The 23583-nt window shown below is 41.2% G+C and overlaps 1 protein-coding gene across 1 annotated transcript in view; it reads right to left on the bottom strand.

The window, feature by feature from the left end:
* LOC132762617 (threonine--tRNA ligase 2, cytoplasmic) overlaps positions 1 to 23105 on the bottom strand; it is a 37492-nt gene extending 14387 nt beyond the window's left edge. The window contains exons 1-9 of the mRNA XM_060755756.2: positions 22816 to 23105; positions 19741 to 19836; positions 17344 to 17534; positions 15672 to 15795; positions 13396 to 13517; positions 10811 to 10928; positions 7965 to 8029; positions 6511 to 6589; positions 2747 to 2893 (exon numbers count right to left, since the gene is read on the bottom strand). Of these exons, the coding sequence (XP_060611739.2) occupies positions 2747 to 2893; positions 6511 to 6589; positions 7965 to 8029; positions 10811 to 10928; positions 13396 to 13517; positions 15672 to 15795; positions 17344 to 17534; positions 19741 to 19836; positions 22816 to 23070 (1197 nt within the window). The 5' untranslated portion in view covers positions 23071 to 23105. The remainder of the gene's footprint in view (positions 1 to 2746; positions 2894 to 6510; positions 6590 to 7964; positions 8030 to 10810; positions 10929 to 13395; positions 13518 to 15671; positions 15796 to 17343; positions 17535 to 19740; positions 19837 to 22815) is intronic.
* Between the last annotated feature and the right edge of the window lie 478 nt (positions 23106 to 23583).

Here is a 23583-nt window from a genome sequence, read left to right as displayed (position 1 = left end):
TAGTCTGCAGTGCCTTTCATGTTCCTTGATGCGTGTCTGGGCAATGGTGCGTTTGGTGGTCCCTTTGTAGACTTGTCCACAGCTGCATGGTATACGGTAGACTCCTGCAGAGGTGAGAAGATCCCTCTTGTCCTTTGCTGAATGTAGCATTTGTTGGATTTTCTTGGTGGGTCTGTAAGTGGTTTGTATGTTGTGTTTCTTCATCAGTTTCCCTCTGCGGTCAGTGGTTCCCTTGATGTATGGCAATAACACTTTTCTTCGGGGTGGATCTTCATCTTTACTCTCGTGTCTTGTTCTTGGTCTTGCAGCTCTTCTGATGTCTGAGGTGGAGTCTCCATTTATTTATTTATTTATTTATTTGATGCACTTATTGACCGCCATTCTCAGCCCATAAGGGCGACTCATGGCGGTGTACAGTACACATAAAAGACAATTACAAAAAGCCAGTTTCGACAACATATAGACTATACAACAACTACAAGACTACACTAAAAATCCGCTTCGTCTCTTAGTGGAATCATAGCCAGTCTCATTCCAGTTCCATTCCAGTTCTCATAACCGTATTATTAGCACTTAATTAAATGCCCTCTCGAAAAGCCATGTCTTAAGGCTTTTTCGAAAGGACATGAGGGAAGGCGCCTGTCTGATGTGTGCAGGGAGAGTGTTCCACAGCCGGGGGGCCACCACCGAGAAGGCCCTCTCCCTCGTCCCCGCCAGCCGTGCCTGTGATGCAGGCGGGACCGAGAGAAGGGCCTCCCCAGACGATCTCAAGGTCCTCGTGGGCTCGTAGGCCAAGATGCGGTCGGAAAGGTATTTTGGGCCGGAACCGTTTAGGGCTTTGTAGGCCAAAACCAGCACCTTGAATTGGGTCCGGTAGCAAATCGGCAGCCAGTGGAGCTGGGACAACAAGGGCGTTGTGTGCTCCCTGCCACCCGCTCCAGTTAGTAGCATGGCTGCCGCACGCTGAACCAGCTGAAGCTCCATTGGCCTGGAGAGCCCAGTTGAGGTGGTTCAGTTCATCTTGGAGGAGGTGGGCTTCACAGATTCTTTTTGCACGGTCTGCCAAGGCTTTAATGGTGCTTCTTTTTTGACTTGGGTGATGGTTGGAGTTTTTATGTAGGTATCTATCTGTGTGTGTGGGTTTTCTGTAGACGGTGTGACCCAATTGTTGATCTGGTTTGCGGATGACTAGGACATCTAGAAAAGGCAGTCTTCCTTCATTTTCTTTTTCCATTGTGAATTGGATTTTTGGGTGGATGCTGTTCAGATGGTCCAGGAACCTGTTGAGTTCTTCTTCTCCATGGCTCCAAATGGTGAAGGTGTCATCCACATATCTGAACCATATCGTGGGCTTTTTGGTTGCTGTTTCCAGGGCTTGTTCTTCAAAGTGTTCCATGTAGAAGTTAGCTATGACCGGGCTGAGAGGGCTCTCCATAGCTACTCCATCTTTCTGTTCATAGAACTCATTGTCCCACTGAAAGTAGCTGGTGGTGAGGCAATGGTGAAACAGAGCCGTGATGTCTTCTGGGAACCTCTGGTTGTTGAGTGCCATGGTGTCTGCTATCGGGACCATGGTAAATAGAGATACCACATCAAAGCTGATCAGTTTGTCGTTGGTATTTAACTTGAGATTGCTGATTTTTTCAATGAAGTGGGCTACCATGTCAGGCTACACAGAGAAGCCATTGAAATCCACAAGCATGTGGACAATTTCAACAGAAAGGAGGAAACCATGAAGATGAACAAAATCTGGCTACCAGTATTAAAAAACTCAAAAATTACAACAAAACAACAGAGGGGAAACAAACAGGCACATAAAATCACTCTCAACAAGAGATTCCCCCCAGGCGCTTCCAGGCCATTGAATGCAAATCAAGGTGATCAGCTGAAACATTACCCTGGTCATTCCACAGATATATAAACCGATTTTTCCTACTTCCAACAGACCTCACTACCATCTGAGGATGCTTGCCATAGATGCAGGCGAAACGTCAGGAGAAAAATTGACTGCAGAACATGGCCATATAGCCCGGAAAAACCTACAACAACCCAGTGATCCCAGCCATGAAAGCCTTCGACAAAACCATTTTCCTGCTTCTTGGAAGGGGGTTCGACTCGCTGGCCCACGAGGTCTCTTCCAACTCTATGATTCTATGAATGTCTGGTCACGCCTTTGCAAGCTGCAAGGAGCGCATTACACAGTTCAGAGCTCCTTTTCCGTCCTGTACAGGAAACTCCAAATGTGACACTCTACCAATTCTGCATATCTTTGTAGTTTTAACCCATGCATTACTTAAACCATACAGTTTAAACCGGGGGTCTTCAAACTTTTTAAACAGAGGGCCAGGTCACAGTCCCTCAAACTGTTGGAGGGCCGGACTATAATTTGAAAAAAACATGAATGAATTCCTACGCACTCTGCACATATCTTATTTGTTGTGCAAAAACCACTTTAAAACAATACAATAAAATGAAGAACAATTTTAACAAATATAAACTCCTTGTTGTGTGCTTCCAAGCCATTTCAGATTTAGGTTGACCCTGAGCAAGGGCTGGGCAAATGACCGTAGAGGGCCATATCCGGCCCTTGGGCCTTAGTTTGAGGACCCCTGGTTTAAACTATAAGCAATTTTCACATCAGATAACATGACACACCGACACAACATTTCTATGCTTCACTTCAGGAACTATGTGAGACTCATTTCTGTTTATTGTTAACAGCGTAACTTAAAAATCAAAATTCTACCTTTCCAATTTTTCTGTGATCCCGGTTTTTTGCCTCCTCCTGGAATTTTTCCCACTCCTTCATCATTTTGTTGTCTGGGAAAGATATTCCGTAAATTCTCTGCAATGTTTCCATGTCGGCTTTGCCCTCCCAATAGGTGGATGAATTCTGTTGTATAAAACATGATCGCAAATTGGGGTTAAACGTAAACAATGCTCAAGAAAAAATGTATGATTTTGCCATCTGATCAGCTGAGCTCTTTATGGTGACATTGAGTGTTGGAAATGGCAACTTTCCAAGCCTTCACTCTTTGTTTGTTAATGTATGTATAAGGGCCCCCTGGGGTGCAGCAGGTTAAATCGCTGAACTGCCGAACTTGCTGACCAAAAGGTTGGAGGTTCAAATCCAGGGAGCAGGGTAAGCTCCTGCTGTTAGCCCCAGCTTCTGGCAACTGAGCAGTTTGAAAACATGCAAATGTGAGTAGTTCAATAGGTACCACTTCTGCGGGAAGGTAACAGCGCTCCATGCAGTCATGCTGGCCACATGACCTTGGAGGTGTCTATGGACAACGCTGGCTCTTTGGCTTAGAAATGGAGATGAGTGTTGTTGGCTTCAAACTACAAGAGAGGAGATTCCATCTGAACATGAGGAAGAACTTCCTGACTGTGAGAGCCGTTTAGCAGTGGAACTCTCTGCCCCGGAGTGTGATGGAGGCTCCTTCTTTGGAGGCTTTTAAGCACAGGCTGGATGGCCATCTGTCGGGGGTGCTTTGAATGCAATATTCCTGCTTCTTGGCAGAATGGGGTTGGACTGGATGGCCCATGAGGTCTCTTCCAACTCTTTGATTCTATGATTCTATGATTGTGACTCAGCTGGAATCACAGACTGTCTCTGATGAGGATGATGGGACTCATTCTCAAACACAAACTAAGACCCATGCCAACATAAAGGCAGATCAGATAGCACACCAACTCTTGAAGAATGGAAAACCCAAACTTGCCACCAAAGTAGGAAAGAAACCAATAGCCAGACAACCAGAGATTGAGAATAACCTCCATGATCCCTTTACATCTACTGAATTGGACATGGCTCTCAACAAATGTAAAAATGGCAAAGCAGCTGGCCTGGATGATCTACGGATGGAACATATCAAGAACTCTGGTCCAAAAGCAAGGCGCTGGCTGCTGGAACTGATGAGCACTGCATCCTGTCAGATCCCCAAAATCTGGAGGGAAGCAAGTCATTGCCATCTTGAAGCCAGGCAAAGACCGTAATGACCCAAAAAGCTACAGACCAATCTCCCTGTTGAGCCACCTCTACAAAATTCTGGAGAGACTTACTTTGCATAAAAGCATGGAAAAAATAGACCCATGCCTGATCCCACTGCAAGCTGGCTTCAGGAAAGGCAAAAGCTGCACATCGCAAGTGCTGAACCTTAATTTTCGCTACCTATTTGTTTCTGTTAATTTTAAAAAATCCAAATCTCCATTTTATGTTCCTTAATCAATTTCGTTTTCTCCTGTAGATACATTCTCAGTGATTTCCAATCTGTTTTGCTCGTTTTGTACTGATGTTTTAATATCTGCATCAGTGAGTCAATATTCATGTATTCTGCTATTTTAATAAACCAGTCCTCAATTGTTGGAGGTTCTTTTTCTCTCCATTTCCTTACTATTACTATTCACACTGCTGTTGCTAAATAAGAAAAAATCTTGTCTTTGTTTTTTCCTATTTCGAAATTTTTTATATTCAACAGGTAGTACTCAGGCTTCAAATCATATTTTATTTTAATGATGTTTTGTGCGTGTTTATGAATTTCTTTCCAGTACTTTTTAGTTACTTTACAGCCCCACCATAAATGGTAATATGATCCATGTTCCTTCCCACATTTCCAGCACGGGTTATTAAAATTTTTATTATAAACAAATAGGTAGCGAAAATTAAGGAAATAAACGTAACATAGAAAGGATATCTCCCTGCAGAATGGACTGGAGGACTTCAACCCTCCCTACCTTACCCTCCCCATACCCATACCCTCACCCCCAGACCTACTGTTGCAATCCAGAGCAGGTAACGAGGCCCTAAAATAACTATCCACCACAATTGACTGTGAAAAAACAATCCTTTTTTATTGAAGAAAAATGGTTACAAAATAAAGGAAAAATGCAAAGTCAAAAGCCACAGCAAAATCAGCAAACATGAATTTCCATGAACAAGATCAAAACCCAAAGCCACACTGTAAAATACTGGAACCTGTTAGCAATCCACTAACCGTACTTGGTGTCCTAGAAATCTTTCAAGACGATGGCCAGGGAAACTAGGAGAACTGCCAAGGTCTTCATCAATCTAAAACGATGCCTGAACTGAGGAAGTCAGCCCGGCGGAAGGCACTTAAAGTCAAGGAATTGGCTTCGTGAAACGTCTCCCTGCTTTGAAGCCGTTGTTTGTATTTCTTTTAATCTGGAAGACCTTCGCAAGCTGAGTGATTTACTCCTGTGTTGCCAGATCTGGCCCCTTCTATTCTCATTAAGGTTCCGAGGTGCAGAAGGGAGTGAAAGGTCATGGCTTCCCTCTGAAACATTCTCATGAACACTTTCATTTTCCAAATCTACAGAAGTTTCTTCCTCACTAATTTCAGGAGCATTGACATCAAGAAGTACATTTTCATTAGCATCAGGAAGTACATTTTCATTAGCACCAGGAGGTACAAACAGAAAATCAGGTTCAAACTCAGGCTGAACCCCAACACCTACCCCTAGTACCTACCGAATCTTTTCCTATTTCCCCACTTTCCTACTTTCCCCTACACCCGACATGTTCCTCCTCTTTTTAATGTTATCTGAAAAATCTTTAATCAAAAGAATTTTTAAAAAGAAGCTGGGGTTAACAGCGGGAGCTCAACCCACTCCCTGGATTTCCACTGCCAATCTTTCAGTCAGCAAGTTCAGCAGCTCAGCGATTTAACCCGCTGCACCACCGGGGGCCCATTCACATGATACAACTGCCAAAACTTACTAATCAAGGGCTGCATTTCAGTGGAAATGCACTGCAATGTTTCGAGATAACCGACTCTGAATATTAGATGCTGCAGGGACAAACAAAGCAAGGACGACTGTGCCCAGCTTCACCAGCTCCCAAAGGCACCTGGCTGACTGCTGTCAAAAGCAGAAATCTGGGTCTGACCCACCGAAGAATACATAAATATCGTTCTGATAGAACATCTGACCATCCCAATTTTCAGCACTGCCACCTCCTGTCCCCACTTCTTTGAAGATTTGCCTCTTTTTGTCACCTTAAATTATGAATCAGGGATGCAACACAACAAGGGAAACATCTGGAAGCTGATCCGCTAAGACAGGAGGATTGCACCAGCAGAATGCGCCCCGTTTTCCCAAAGCGAAACACTGCTGTCGGCTTGGGAGTTCAGATTCCGGGACTCAAAAATAAAATGTAAATCAAGCAACAGTGCCATCCTCTCGGCAAGAAAGTACCAGGAGCTACAAAGAGGCCAGAAAGCCTGCCTGCCTGAACAGATTAGCGGTTCCCCTCCGTGTAGAGGACAGATATTTCCTTTACAGATGTTAATTCCTTTGATATTTCCTGAGTCACTTTAAAAAATAAACTGAAGTTAGATGAAACTTTCAATAGCAGCCTTTCTTACTTTAGGGTCTGCGGTGCATGTGACAATACGGGGGCCGTTTCCCAGACCTGAGAAAGACCACTTTGAAAAGATCACAAGTTTTTCTTCAATTAATAAAAGTCCAATTTTAGAAAGTCCCCATTACCTTAAAAACCTTTAAGGCCTTGATTTTTCCAGTGTGTCTCACATGAGGGCCTCTGCATAAGTCAATCAACGGACCACATCTATTGAGAGAGAGAATTCAGACAGAATTTGCTTCGGGTACACTGATAAAAATATGACATCTATTATGCTCAGATTAATAGCCAATCGAAAGATAATACATTCGGTTGCACATGTAATTGCTTTATACTGAATATCTTCCATTACTATTCTTACAGTGAAAGCAGAAATTCAGGCATCACACCAAAGCAAAGTTTATACTTTCGCATGGACAGTAAATAATCCATATTTAAGAACTGTTTGTTGGAAACTAGGCAAGTGGGTGTATGTATGTGTGTATGTATGTGTGTGCGCGCGTTGCTGTGGCCAACCTTCCCTCCCTCTTTCTCTCCTTTTTTCTTTCTCTCCTTCCTTCCCTCTTTTTCTTTTCCTTCTCTACCTTTATCTTTTCTCGCTTCCTTTGCTCTTTGGTTCCATCCTTCCTTGTCTCTTTCCTCCCTTTCGTCCCTCCCCCTTTCTCTCCTTTTTTCTTTCCTTCCTTCCCTCCCTCCCTCTTTCCTTCCTTCCCTCTTTTTCTTTCCCTTCTTCTTCCTTCCTTCTCTACCTGTTTCTTTCCTCCCTCCTTTTGCTCTTTGGTTCCATCCTTCCTTGTCTCTTTCCTTCCTTCCTTCCCTCCCTCTTTCTCTCTTTTGTTCCTTTTCTCCTTCCTTCCCTCTTTCACATTTTTATTTCCTTCTCTCCTTCCTTCCTTCCTTCCTTCCTTCCTTCCTTTCTCTACCTTTCTTTCTTTCTCCCCTTCCCTCCATTCACACTTGCCTGAAGCAAGAGTTCTTTCTCCCACCCTGGACATTCCACAGATATATAAACCTAACACCTCCCAACAAAGGATTCCCCCCAGGCAGGAAGCAGCCTGGTTTTGAAGCTGCAAAGCCATTAAATGCTAATCAAGTCGGTCAATTGCAACATTCACACTTGCCTCAAACGAGAGTTCTTTCTCCCACCCTGAACATTCCAGAGAGATATAAACCTAACACCTCCCAACAAAGGATTCCCCCCAGGAAGGAAGCAGCCTGGTTTTGAACCTGCAAGGCCATTAAATGCAAATCAAGTCAGTCAATTGCAACATTCACACTTGCCTCAAGCAGATAAGAGTTCTTTCTCCCAACCAGGACATTATTCCACAGATATATAAACCTCACTTGCCTAGTTTCCAACAGACCTCACAACCTCTGAGGATGCCTGCCATAGATGTGGGCAAAACATCAGGTGAGAATGCTTCTGGAACATGACCATACAGCCCGGAAAACTCACAGCAACCCTGTGATTCTGGCCATGAAAGTCTTCAACAACACATCTAACTATCATTTCTCAATTTAGGCATCATCCCTGAATATAAAATCAAAACATAAATGGTATATATATATATACATATTTTACCTATACACTGTTGTTGTTGGCGTGTCGACTTTCTCATTCAGGATTCGGCATTTGAATATGTTGTACTATGCAGAAAGGGGAGGGTAGGAAAGAAGGGGACAACAAAGTTATTTTTTTCCACATCTACTAAGATGTAGTGTTTTGTACCAAGTCAGGATCTTGCCTTATTTCTCCTTTATCAAAAGGTTCTACAGCAGATTTGTATTGCTGTGTGTCTTCAAGTTATTTCCAATTTCTAGCAACCCTAAGGCAAGGTTATCATGAGTTTTCTTGCTTTTGTTCTGAGGCTGAGAAAATGTAACTTGCCCAAAACCATCCAGTAGGCTTCCATGGTTAAATGGGGATTTGAACTGTGCACCACAGAGCCATAATCCGACACTCAAACCACTAAACCAGCTGTTGAGAACTGTAGAAGTTGAAGTCCAAGTTTGCCCATGCCTGCACTAGACTGTGATGGCTCTCCCCGGATTCTCCAACGAGAGTTTTTCCCCATCCATTACTTGGGATCTGTAATAGGTGGGGACTTATTTGAAGGAAAATGTCCCAAAACGCTGAGCACCAAATGTGATTGGAATGAGGCTTCTGTGATTAAAAGCCCAAAACAAAAAGCTGTAAGGAAAGCTGGAACTTTCTTCTGGCCAAAAAAACCTTTTGAAAACCCTCTGGCCACCACCAAAGTTAAAAGCACTAATAAGCCCTTAGCTTACTAGAAATATCTAGGCATGAGTGTGTTGGACTAGCCCTCAGGCTTGTGTTTCTGAGGTAACACTAAAAGATTGTTCTTTAAGATATACGTTGCCACCATAGACTCTTGACTGCTGCAGGAAACTGCTTTTAAAACTTCACCCACAGAAGCACACGTGAGGCAGATGTTGTGAACAACAAAACAATGATGTTTATTTAAGAGAACTGGAACAATTCAGGTATAAAGCTTAGCTGTTTCAAAATATTGACTTAAAAGCGTGTGGTTACTTTAAGCAGTTCAGACTTAGTTACACAGAAACGCCTCTCCCTTCACATAATTTACTGACAGGATTTATTCTCTGAAAGTAATTCTAAACACCAGCACAGACAGACCTATCCTGGATCTATCTCTTCACTCCCCCACCAGCTAGATCCCTAATAGCTGTAAAAATCTTCTCATAGCTATCTCTGCTAGCCAACTGACCAATTTCAGGCCTCTCTCACTAACCCTTCACCACTCCTAACTCCCCACTCCTTCTTTGACACCCACAGTCAATCTCTTCTGACACCCAGATTCAATCTCTTCTGACACCCACAGCCAATCTGCCTGATAGGGTTTCAAAACGTCCCCTTAAAGTCATTTTTTTCTTTTTCCAAGTTAAGCTCCGCCCACTCTCACTCAACCAATTACAGTCTTCCCTCATTTCCCTCCAAGCTGCTCTTTCTAGACACGCCCCCTTCAGGAAATGAGTAACTAAAATGGATTCCCCCAGCACCCTTTCCAAAATGGCTGCCGAACTTCCTGGGTCGACTTTTCTAGGCTTTTCCTAGCCTAACAGGTAGGGAATTCACTATAAGATCCTAACTGGAGATGCTAGGACTGTGTCCAGAACCTTCCATATCAGCTTTTCTCAATCTGGGGGTCGGGACACTAAGAGGGTCGGGAGGGGTGACAAAGGGCTTGCCAAATACCATTGGAAAACACAGTATTTTCTGTTGGTCATGGGGGGTCTGTGTGGGAAGTTTGGCCCAATTCTCTATCAGTGGTGGGGTTCAAGGGGCTCTAGATTGTAAGTGAACTATAAATCCCAGCAACTACAACTCCCAAATGTCAAGATCTGTTTTCCCCAACTCCATCAGTGTTCACATTTGGATATATCGAGTATTCATGCCGCGTTTGATCCAGATCCATTATTGATTGAGTTCACAGTGCTCTCTGGATGTATGTGAACTACAACTCCAAAACTCAAGATCAATGCCCACCAAACCCTTCCAGTATTTTCTGTTGGTCATGGGAGTTCTGTGTGCCAAATTTGGCTCATTCCATTGTTGGTGGAGTTCAGAACGCTCTTTGATTTTAGGTGAACTACAAATCGCACACTAACTACACAGATATCTATGAATGCAGAGAAAACTATAAATCGCAGCAACTACAACTCCCAAATGACAAAAATACATCCTGCATATCAGATATTAGCATTACAATTCATAACAGTAGCAAAATTACAGTTATGGAGTAGCAACAAAATAATGTTATGGTTGGGGGTCACCACAACATGAGGAACTGTATTAAGGGGTCGCGGCATTAGGAAGGTTAAGAAACACTGTTCTATATGGAAATGTGGCCCCTCCCTCCAATGCTATTTCAATAGAGCAGCAGCCCTCTCGTCTAGTTCCTGCGAGACCTTCTGATGAATCAACAAATAACTTCTCGAGTAATTCATTCAGACATAACCCTGGAGTCTGAAATTCCTACCAGCAAAATGATATGTTATGAAATATGCCGGGGAAGCTTGGCAGAGTCGGGTCGGCAGTGTATTAAGTTATATTAAGCACAGTGTCTCTCAGAAAACAGCTTCATCATGCATAAAGGCGGAGGTCATTGGGGCCAATGCTACTGTAGGCAAAACCAGTCTCCTGCTCTAAGCACAAGCAGTATGAATTGCACCCCAAGAAGAGACCTCATTATAAGAGCAAGGGACACATGTTCCATTTCTTGCTAACATGAGTTTTCACCCTTTGGAGATTCATTTTATGTAAAGGCTGTGGGCAGGTACCAACAAGGATATAAATAGAGGTTTGCAAAGAGAGGGGTACCTGCCTTCCAATGATAACATTCAGAACATCAGGTGATTTCCAGCATTAGAAAAAAAAACACTCACTTTGAACATATCCAGCAGGACCTCCTTGCGGACTTCTAGCCTTTCAAAAGCCTGCTTTTCCTTTATTATGTCTTTACAGATATTCTCCAGAGTGGGAAATTCTGTGCTAGATACACATCTACACAAAAGAAGGGGCAATAATCATAAATCAAACTGTGCACAGAGAAGAATAAAGATATTCACCTTCAGTTCATTGTATAATAATTAAGGGAGGAAAAGGATGGATACAGTTCCTTTCAATTAGACACACAGTTTCTAGATATAATAAACAAGTTTGGGTTCCTGGCATTACCTGGGTTATTTGAAAAAATCAATTTTTAATGGTACACAATGCATAATAATAATAATAATAATAATAATAATAATAATAATACTTTATTTATACCCCGCTCCATCTCCCCCAAGGGGACTCAGTGTGGCTTACATGAGGCCAGGCCCATCAATACAATACAAACAATATAACACAAAAACACAGTAAAACCAAACAGATGTAAAATCAATATAATATACGACACAACAACATAAAGTCAAGCAATAAAAACACAAAATTTCACTAGGCAGGGCAGATTCAAGGATAATTTTTTAAAAGTTTTAAAACACTGGGAGATAGGACTGCATAAGGTTGTGGGCGAACTACAACTCATATCATGCCAGATTAACCCCAAGAAACTCCACCCGTACTTAAAAGTGTGTTATGTTGGGCAAGTTTACTCTAGAAGCATCATTGGTGGGGTTCAGTGCGCTCTCTGGCTGTAGGGTAAACTACAACTCTCACTATGGTGAGTCAGTCACCTCAAACCCCTCCAGTAGGTGGCGTTAGTCATGAGGGTTCTGTGTTCTAAGTTTGGTCCAGGTCCATCATCTGTGGAGGTCACAGTTTCTCTGGTTGTGGGTGAACTACAACTCCCAGAAAGGAATGTCAGCCCCCCCCCCCCCCAAACCCCTCCAGTAATCACATTTCGGCATATTAGGTATGTGTGCCAAGTTTGGTCTAGATCCATCAGTGTTTGGGTTTGCAGTGCTCTTTGAATACAGGTGAACTACAACTCCCCTAAATCAAGGTGAATTTCCCCCAAAGAACTCCAGGATTTTTTTTTACTGGTGCCAAGTTTGGTTCAATTCCAATTTTGGGTAGTTGTAGGTTTTTTCGGGCTATATGGCCATTTTCTAGAGGCATTCTCTCCTGATGTTTCGCCTGCATCTATGGCAAGCATCCTCAGAGGTTGTGAGGTCTGTTGGAACTAGGAAACTTGGGTTTATATATCTGTGGAATGGCCAGGGTGGAACAAATAACTCTTGTCTGTTGGAGCTAGGTGTGAATGTTTCAGTTGGCCACCTTGATAAGCATTTGATGGCTTGGCAGTTGTTTGGTGTGGTTTGTTAGTGCCTGGGGCAATCTTTTGTCAGGCAGAGATGAGAGACAGGGCCTTATCTGTGGTGGCCCCTCGGCTGTGGAACTGCCTGCCTGGAGATATTAGATCAGCCCCCTCCCTCCTGACCTTTCGAAAAAGAGTGAAAACCTGGCTCTTTGAGCAAGCATTTGGAATTTCAGCATGACCAGATAAACTCAAATTGGAATATGAACTAGGAACTGTGAAGACGATGGAACGGTAGAGGATTTGAACATGAAGACATTGTTTTTAAAATTTTTACTAGCCGTCCCCTGCCAGGCGTTGCTGTGGCCCACATGGGGGTTCTGCGTGGGAGGTTTGGCCCAATTCTATAATTGGTGAGGTTCAGAATGCTCTGTGATTGTAGGTGAACTACAAATCCCAGCAACTACAACTCCCAAATGTCAAGATTCTATTTTCCCCAAACTCCACCAGTGTTCACATTTGGGCATATTGAGTATTCGTGTAGAGTTTGGTCCAGATCCATCCTTGTTTGAGTGCACAGTGATCTCTGGATGTAGGTGAACTACAACTCCAAAACCAAAGGACACTGCTCATCAAATCCTTTCAGTATTTTCTGTTGGTCATGGGAGAACTGTGTGTCAAGCTTGGTTCAATTCCATCGTTGGTGGGGTTCAGAATGCTCTTTGATTGTAGGTGAACTATAAATCCCAGCAACTACAACTCCCAAATGATAAAATCATTAATTTTTTTTTTAGTGAAGGGCATACATTGGGTTGTTAGGTGTCTTCTGTCCAAATTTGGTGTCAATTTGTCCGGTGGTTTTTGAGTTCTGTTAATCCCACAAACGAACATTATATTTTTATTTATATAGATTGTTATTGCTTTTACGGTTTTTAAATGTATTGTAATGTGATTTTATTTTTTTTTTGCTTTTAACTGATGTATGTATTTTTATATGGCATTGAATTTTGCCAATTTGTACACCGCCCTGAGTCGTCTTCGGGTTGATATGGGCGGGATAAAAGTGAAGCAAATAAATAAATAAAAGTTTATTTAACTATTAAAAAGTTACTATAAAGTTTCTTCTATAAGAAGCAACTAATATATTCATTTAAAACGCAAGAAATAAACACAGTAGTACACATTATGAAAACTCTTTTCCAGTTAGGAAAGAAAACTGCCACAAGATAGAGAGGGGAATGTACTCTTCTTGCTATGTAGGAACAGTACCTGTTTTCCATGTGCATATCATAATAAAAACCATTCTCAATGGGAGGTCCATAGCACAAGCATCCACCGTAATAGTTTTCCATGGCTTCTCCAAGGATGTGAGCACTAGAATGCCAATAAACCTACATTAAAGGGGGAGAAAGATGGCCTTACAGTACAATTTTCCCTGGTTAGAGCCAAGCTGAGCAAATATTTTGTCATTTATTACAAAACTATAGGACTCATAGCGATATTTAGAACTCATAGAGTAGCATTTCTCAATCTCAGGGTTGGGACCCTGGGCGGGGGGGGGGGGGGTCACGAGGGGGTTTCAGAGACGTCGCCATAGGCCAGGGGTCCTCAAATTTTTTAAACAGAGGGCCAGGTCACAGTCCCTCAAACTGTTGGAGGGCTGGATAATTTGAAAAAAACATGAATGAATTCCTATGCACACTGCACATATCTTCCGACCATTCTGTGTAGCTTGCTGTCGACTTTTGCAGCCCGAAAGACGGTTGTGACTGTCAAGTAAAAAATTTAGGTACCGCTTATGCGGGGAGGCTAATTTAACTAATTTACGACACCACAAAAATCTTCAGCAAGCAAACAAGCAAAGAATGAGGAAGTACTCCATCAGTGTCTCAAATGGACGGTGAAGCGACAGCTCCCCCGGTGGCCAGAATGCCCTCATGAAAGCTGGAAAGTTAAATAGCCTCTGTGTGTCTGTCTATATAAGTTGTGTGTATATGGCATTGAATGTTTGTAATCCGCCCTAAGTCGCCTGCCGGGTGTCATATGTTCTGCAGTTGATGGTGCTTGGTGATGGATGGGTTAATTAGTTCTAAAGGGTTGATTAATCTGTAAGTAAGAGTTCATGGGTGAAAGCAATTAAGGGTAGAGATATGCAAGAGATAGGTTGCAGCTGGGTGTTTGAGGATATAAGGGGCGAGCCTTGGAAGTGATCTTCGGGAGAAAAGTATTGTCATATTTTGGTGGTGGATGCTGCTGGTTTTCCCCCCAGGTCTGTTGGATTTTTGGTATCCTGATCTGTTTCCTGTAATATTGGAACCCTGGAATCTTTGGACAGGCTTTTGACTACGGTATAGACCAGGGGTCCTCAAACTATGGCTCGGGGCCCAGATACAGCCCTCCAAGGTCATTTACCCGGTCCTCACTTAGGGTCAACCTAAGTCTGAAATGACTTGAAAGCACACAACAACAACAACCCTATCTCATCAGCCAAAAGCAGGCCCACACTTCCCATTGAAATACTAATAAGTTTATATTTGTTAAAATTGTTCTCAATTTTAATTATTGTATTGTTTTTAAGTGTTTTTTTTAACTACAAATAAGATATGTGCCATGTTCATAGGAATTCATTCATGTTTTTTTCACATTATAATCTGGCCCTGCAACAGTTTGAGGGACCGTGACCTGGCCCTCTGTTTAAAAAGTTTGAGGACCCCTGGTATAGACTCTTGATCCCTGAATTTTGTTTATTGAACTCTCAGCGTTTGACCACTGGACTGGACCTTTTGATTACGGTGTAGCTTTTGCTATCAGTTTTTGTTTATTCTGTGGCTGAGTGCTATCTTTATGTTTTATATTTTGGTCTATTAAAACAGCCAGCAAGTAAGTGCTATTTTAATTAAACTGTTTTATATCAAACTGGGTTTTTGTTTGATTCACCTCTGCTGGAAATAACAGCAGAGCCCTGCTAATGTGTCACCAGGTGAGACGGGCAGAATATAAATACTGTAAATAATAATAATAATAAATATAAATCCCAGCAACTACAACTCCCAAGTAATAAAATCAACCCCCCCCCCCCCCACCACACACACACACACCAGTATTCAAATTTGGGCGTATCAGGTTTTTGTGCCAAATTTGGTCCAGTGAATGAAAATACATTCTGCATATCAGATATTTACGTTACGATTCATAACAGTAGCAAAATTATAATTATGAAGAAGCAGCTAAAATAATTTTATGGTTGGGGGTCACCACAACATCAGGAACTGTATTAAGGGGTTGCGGTATTAGGAAGGTTGGGAATGATTGTCATAGAGGGAGTTAGTGCTTCTTTCAGGTCCTCCCGGGGATGGAGTAAGCTCTTGTCTATCGCCACTCTATTCAGAGAAGGGGATGGTTCCTTTTTGGATAAGAGTTAAGGCACAGGACTTACACTGATCCATAGACACATCGAATCATGTGTTTTCTAGATTTATACATGTGTATTTAAGATAAATTATTTTGCAAAGTTGTTGAGGAAGAGAAGAAAAAGTGGTACATACTGCTTGAGCTTCTTCACTATCAAAGGGAAGCAGCTCCAGAGTGGCATCTCCTTCCATTGGCCGGTCTAGATCCCATAGTTCTCCATTCACTTTGGCAATGACGGCATTATCAGCAAGTCCTCGGCTAAAGATAATAAAGACATGCAAAGAAACCACTTGCCGTCATGTGCAGAGATGCAAACGAAAGCTTTGTAAAATGTGTTTTCCTTTGAAACCCACAACATTTGTAATTCTACATTTGCAAAGAGTTTGACTGTGGACAAGACTGGTAGAAGAATTAAAAACATAATAAATATAAAAATAAATATCGTATATACTCGAGTATAAGCCACCTCGACACCTAATTTTACCACAAAAAACTGGGAAAACATATTGATTTGAGTCTAAACCGAGGGTGGAAAATGCAGAAGATACTGGTAAATTTCAAAATAAAAATAGACACCAATATAATTGCATTAATTGAGGCATCGGTAGGTTAAATGTTTTTGAATATTTACATAAAACCGTAATTTAAGATAAGACTGTCCAACTCCGATTAAACCGTTATTCTAACCTTCTTCAATATAAATGTGCTTACGTAGCCTTCAAATAACAATAAAGACAGTAAAATAATAAATGCAGAATAATAATAGGGTGAAATAATGGAAATGTAATAAAAACAGTAATAATAGAGTAAAATAATAATTTAATACTAAAAATAGAATAAAATAATAAATGTAATAATAATGGAGCAAAACAATAAATGTAATATGAATAGAAAATAATAAATGTAATGATAACAATAACAAATAGAGTGAAATAATAAATGCAATAATAATTATAGAGTAAAATAATAAGTGTAATAACAATAAAAATAGAGAAAAATTATAAAAATAAAAATAACCAATAGAGTAAAAAGTAAATGTAATAATAATAGAGTAAAATAATGGAAATGTAATAAACACAGTAATAATAGAGTAAAATAATAATGTAATAATAAAATAGACTAAAATAATAACTGTAATAATAATAAATAGAGGAAAATAATAAATGTAACAACAAAAATTAAATAGAGGAAAATAATAAGTGTAATAATAATAATAGTGAAATAATAAATGTAATAGCAATAAAAATAGAGTAAAATAATAAGTGTAATAATAATAAATAGAGGAAAATAATAAATGTAACAACAAAAAATAGAGTAAAATAATAAATGTTATAACAATAAAAATACCGTAAAATTATAAATATAATAAAAATAACAGAGTAAAATAATAAATGTAATAAAATAATATTAACAGAGTAAAATAATGTAGATGTAATAACAATAATAAATACAGTAAAATAATAAATGTAATAATAATAATAATAATAATAACAACAGAGTAAAATAATAAATAACTTTGATTTGTGTATAAGCCAAGGGGGCTTTTTCAGTCTTTAAAAAGGGCTGAAAAACTTGGTTTATACTCGAGTATATATGGTGGTTCTGCCTATATTCGAGTCTTCGGATACATCACAGGCTATTTTTCTTAAATTTCATTTCTCTTTGACCCGTCCTTACATTTCACTCTTTCATTGTTCACAGACATTCACACTTGCCTTTGACATCTAAAGATGCCACTTGATGCATCTGCTTGATCTGATTCCAGCTCACCATAGCTCATGTGGTCATTTGTTCTTGTAAACTTACCTGATTCCTAATGCTATCTGATACGGTGTTGTTTTCCAAGATTCCCCTTCAACCTCCTTCCCATCAGCCAGAGTGATCTTGATCGGTTTGCTTTGGGTGGATGCTCTGGAAGCAAGGAGTGCATCATGCTCCTTCTTCAAGGTTTCATATAGCTTCAACCGATCTTTGATGAAGCTCGGCTCCTTTTCTGGCTGCAACAAATGGCAAAGCAGAATGATCTCACCAGCCCATTCAAAGGCCTCGCTTCACCTCATACGCCACTCCTATTACAATGAACTGGGGATTTATTTATTTGCAACATTTATAAGCCGCCCTTCTCATCCCGAAGGGGACTCAGAGCAGCTTACACATACACACACACACACACACACACACACATTATACCATGAGCACAGTACAGTATCAGTGCTATATTGTAATATACAATAGTACCTCCATTTTGCTACCAATCAGCCTCTTTCACAGTTTATTCTATGGCCCCTACTACAGTGCCATATACCTCTGTCACTCCTTTCCACCTGCTACTAAGGAGGCTGTTCAGGTCCTGAACCAGTGCCTGGCCGCTGTAACGGTCTGGATGAGGGCGAACAAATTGAAATTGAATCCAGGCAAGACAGAGGTACGCCTAGTCAGTCGCAAGGCCGAACAGGGCATAGGGTTACAGCCTGTGCTGGATGGGGTCGCACTCCCCCTGAAGATGCAGGTTCGCAGCTTGGGTGTGATGTTGGACGCATCGCTGAGCCTGTAACCCCAGGTTTCGGCGGTGACCAGGGGAGCATTTGCACAGCTAAAGCTTGTGCGCCAGCTGCGCCCGTACCTTGGGAAGTCTGACTTGGCCACGGTAGTCCACGCTCTGGTTACATCCCGATTAGACTACTGCAACGCTCTCTACGTGGGGTTGCCTTTGAAGACGGCTCGGAAGCTTCAATTGGTCCAACCATCGGCAGCCATGATTCTAACAGGAGCGACACGCAGGAAGCATACAACCCCCCTGTTGCGCCAGCTCCACTGGCTACCAATTTGCTACCGGGCACAATTCAAAGTGCTGGCGTTGGCCTATAAAGCCCTAAACGGTTCCGGCCCAAGTTACCTATCTGATCACATCTCTGCCTATGAACCCACTAGGACTTCCGAGATCTTCCGGGGAGGCCCTGCTCTCGATTCTGCCTGCAACACAGGCACGGTTGGCAGGGACGAGAGATAGGGCCTTCTCGGTGGTGGCCCCTCAGCTGTGGAACGCCCTCCCCATGGACATCAGATCGGCCCCATCATTAACGGTATTCCGGAGAAAAGTGAAAACCTGGTTATTTGAACAGGCATTTGAATAGACAGTGCAATGAGTGTAATGAATATCGGAATGGACAACCGACGACGAATTTGGATCATGTTTTTAGTTATGAGACGCCAGTGAATGGTTATTGTTGTTAATTGTATAGTGTATTATGATGCCAATTGTTTAAATATTTTGTTGTTGTTGTTAGCATTAAATTTTTGCTGTTCCTGTTGTTAACCGCTGTGAGTCGCCTAAGGGCTGAGAACTGCGGTATACAAATAAAGTAAATAAATAAAATAAATAAATAATCCAGATAATCCACATTATCTGCTTTGAACTTCTACACTGTCATATAATTCAGTTCAAAGCAGATAATCTGGAGAAAATGCCTCTAGAACATGGCCATATAGCCCAAAAAAACATACAACAACCCAGTGATTCCAGCCATGAAAGCCTTCGACAATACCTGTGGAGATTCCTTGTTGTTGTTTTTTTTATATATAAATTTTTAATTAATTTTTCCAATGCACATAAAATTTAGACTTCATAGGATACAGGGAAAGTGTGGGAGATTCCTTGTTATTTATTTGCTCAGTTGCTTCCGACTTTTCATGACCTCATGGACCAGCACACACCAGAGCTCCCTGTCGGCCGTCACCACCCCCAGTTTCTTCAGAGTCAAGCCAGTCACTTCAAGGATACCATCCATCCATCTTGCCCTTGGTCGTCCCCTCTTCCTTTTTCTGCCCCTCTTCCTTTTTAGATTCCTAGTTTTCCCAATAATCAGAACAGCATTTAATGCCAAAGAGACAAATTGCCATTCATTTTGAAAGGACCTTTTCTTTTTACTAAGGCACTAGCCCTCTTTGGCAGAAGGGGCCAAAAATCTCATGAAATTGCAAAATCCCATGAGTCCACAACAATGGGTCACAGAAGTTAAAGTGATTTCAAGCTGCATTCAATCTACAGTCTAGATGCACCTAGTCTGCTCCGTTCATACAACCAAGGCTGAGGCTTGAATCCCTATGTTGGGAGAAAGGCAGGGTAAAAATACAGTAAATAAATAAAATGAATTAAGAAGACAAGGGTGGGTTTTCTGGAGAAATGTAAAGAATGTCACATACTTCCTTCTTAGGCTCATCCACAGCCTGGGCTTCTTTCTTCTTCTTCTCCTTGTTTGATTTCCCTTGGTGAGCAGCAAGATTTGTGCTGGGCAAATCCTAAATGGGAAGAAAATTAAAATTGAATCCAGACAAGACAGAGGTACTCCTGGTCAGTCGCAAGGCCAAATAGGGTTACAGCCTATGGACTCCCCCTGAAGACGCAGGTTCGCAGCTTGGGTGTGACCCTGGACTTATCGCTAAGCTTGGAACTCCCAAGTTTCAGAGGTAACCAGGGGAGCATTGAATGTTTGAAAACATTTTGACATCTTCAAACTGCTAGGTTAGCAGAAGCTGAGGCTAACAGTGGGAGCTCACCCTGCTGCCTGGATTCGAACTGCTGACCTTTTGGTCAACAGCTCAGCGATTTAACCCACTGCACCACATGGGGGCCACTTTATTGCTATTATTACTAACATTTATTATTATTATCATCATTTGGTACCCTTACTATTATTTCTAGCTATTATTATTATTATTTCTAACATGTATTGCTAATATTACTATCATTTATTATGATTTCTAGCATTTATTATTATTTCTAACATTTATTATTAACATTAATGCTAACTATTTTTATTATTGTTTCTAGCACTTATTATTCTTTCTAACATTTATTATCATTATTTCCAATTATTATTATTATTATTATCATTCATTATTATTTCTAATATTTATTATTAATATTATTTCTAACATTTATTATTATTATTTCTAACAATTATTATTTCTAATATTTATTACTATTTCTAGCATTTATTAATTAATTCTATTATTATTATTTCTAGCATTTATTAACATTAATGCTAACCATTTTTAATATTGATTCTAGCACTTATTATTGGGAAAGGCGTACGGCAAGGCTGTATCCTCTCACCCAACCTTTTTAACTTGTATGCAGAACACATCATGCGATGTGCGGGCCTGGATGAATGCAAAGCTGGGGTGAAAATTGCTGGAAGAAACATTAACAACCTCAGATATGCAGATGACACCACTCTGATGGCCGAAAGCGAGGAGGAGCTGAGGAGCCTTCTGATCAAGGTGAAAGAAGAAAGCGCAAAAGCTGGGTTGCAGCTAAACGTCAAAAAAACCAAGATTATGGCAACAAGAATGATTGACAACTGGAAAATAGAGGGAGAAAATGTGGAGGCCGTGACAGACTTTGTATTTCTAGGTGCAAAGATGACTGCAGATGCAGACTGAAGCCAGGACATCAGAAGACGTTTCCTTCTTGGGAGGAGAGCAATGACCAGTCTTGATAACATAGTGAAGAGTAGAGACATCACACTGGCAACAAAGATCCATTGCCTAGTCAAAGCCATGGTATTCTCTGTAGTCACCTACGGATGTGAGAGCTGGACCTTAGGGAAGGCTGAGCGAAGGAAGATCGATGCTTTTGAGCTGTGGTGTTGGAGGAAAGTGCTGAGAGTGCCTTGGACTGCGAGAAGATCCAACCAGTCCATCCTCCAGGAAATAAAGCCCGGCTGCTCACTGGAGGGAAGGATACTAGAGACAAAGCTGAAGTCCTTTGGCCACATCATGAGGAGACAGCAAAGCCTAGAGAAGGCAATGATGCTGGGGAAAGTGGAAGGCAAAAGGAAGAGGGGCCGACCAAGGGCAAGATGGATGGATGGCATCCTTGAAGTGACTGGACTGTCCTTGAAGGAGCTGGGGGTGGTGACGGCCGACAGGGAGCTCTGGCATGGGCTGGTCCATGAGGTCACGAAGAGTCGGAGACGACTGAACGAATGAACCACAACAGCACTTATTATTATTTCTAACATTTATTCTTCTTCTTTCTAATTATTATCATTTGTTATTATTTCTAATATTTATTATTAATATTATTTCGAGCATTTAGTCTTTCTAATTATTATCATTTGTTATTATTTCTAATATTTATTATTAAAATTATTTCTAACATTTATTATTATTTCTAATCCTTATTGTTAATATTATTTCTGGCATCAATTCTAACATTATTATTTCTAGCATTATTATTATTTCTAGCATGTATTCTTCTTTCTAATTATTATCATTTTTATTATTTCTGATATTTATTAATATTATTTCTAACATTTATTATTCTTCTTTCTAATTATTATCATTTGTTATTATTTCTAATACTTATTATTAATATTATTTCCAGTATTTATTATTATTTCTAACATTATTATTTCTAGTATTTATTATTATTTCTAATATATTTCTAATTATTACTACTATCATTTATTATCATTATTATTATGGGTTTCCTTCCCTTCCTGCACTAATAACAGCAGCAATGATGGCTATAATATATTGTCGAAGGCTTTCATGGCCGGAATCCATGGGTTGTTGTAGGTTTTTCCGGGATATATGGCCATGTTCTGGAGGCAATTTTTCTCCTGACGTTTCGCCTGCATCTATGGCAAGCATCCTCAGAGATAATGAGGTCTGTTGGAACTAGGAAAAACTAGGTTTATATATCTGTGGAATGACCAGGGTGAGACAAAGGACTTTTGTTTGCTGGGGCTAGCTGTGGATGTTTCAGCTGATCACCTTGATATGCATTCAATGGCTTTGTTGAGAGTGATTTCATGTGCCTGTTTGTTTCCCCTCTGTTGTTTTGGCTGCTGTAATTTTTGAGTTTTTTTAATACTGGTAGCCAGATTTTGTTCATTTCCATGGTTTCTTCCTTACTGTTGAAATTGTCCACATGCTTGTGGATTTCAGTGGCTTCTCTGTGTAGTCTGACATGGCGGTTGTGAGAGTGGTCCAGCACTTCTGTGTCCTCAAATAATCTGCTGTGTCCAGGTTGGTTCATCAGGTGCTCTGCTATGGCTGACTTCTCTGGTTGGAGTAGTTTGCAGTGCCTTTCATGTTCCTTGATGCGTGTCTGGGCAATGCTGCGTTTGGTGGTTCCTATGTAGACTTGTCAGGAGAAAAATTGCCTCCAGAACATGGCCATATAGCCCGGAAAAATCTACAACAACCCATGGCTATAATACTCTCTCTCAATCTGGAGCTGGGAGGATTCCCTGCATGGTGACCTACCTGTGGGCCTGGCCTTCCCTTGGCGCATGCGCGCTCGGCTCTGAGGCTCCGCTGGAGGTGGGTCAGGCGGTAGCGGAGCTTCTCGTTCTCGGCCCGCAGAGCCTCCAGCTCCGGGGAGGAGGAGAAGAAGGGGGAAAGCGGCGGGGCGGCGGAGGCCAGGCCGGGCTCCTTGAGGCGCTCGATCTCGGCCGCCAAGGCGCGAATCTCCCTCTCCTGGCGCTCCAAGCGGGAGGCGATCAGGCCCTCCGCCGCCATTTTGCCCCCTCTGCCTGAAAGCCCCGCCCCCTCGCCCCTTCCCAGCCAATCGCGAGGCGCCATTTCGGCTTCCCTCCGGAGACAGGCAGCTGGGGGAAGGGGGAGGAGCCTATTTGTATCCCCGCCCACAAAAGCCTGTGTGGATTGGAACTCAAGCCCCTTTGGCACTGCCACATATTATATTATATTATATTATATTATATAATATATTATATATTATATTATATTATATATTATATATTATATTATAATATATATTATATTATATTATATTATATTATATTATATTATATTATATTATAATATTATTATTTACTTTGCTTATATACCGCTGTATCTCAAGCCCGAAGGCGACTCACAGCGGTTCACAAAGAGTAAAAACAGTAGAAACAGCAGTGGTTCCATACAACATATAACAACACATTATCCATAAATTATCCATAAGCAATTACAATGCACAATTATTACAAAAAACAACTGTACCCAATCTTCTCATCATCCAAGCGTAGTCCA

Source organism: Anolis sagrei, chromosome 9 (genome assembly GCF_037176765.1).
Source record: "Anolis sagrei isolate rAnoSag1 chromosome 9, rAnoSag1.mat, whole genome shotgun sequence".
In the NCBI taxonomy this organism is placed as follows: domain Eukaryota; kingdom Metazoa; phylum Chordata; class Lepidosauria; order Squamata; family Dactyloidae; genus Anolis; species Anolis sagrei.
Note: the sequence above shows the minus strand (reverse complement) of the source record. Positions and strands in the feature narration are given on the sequence as shown.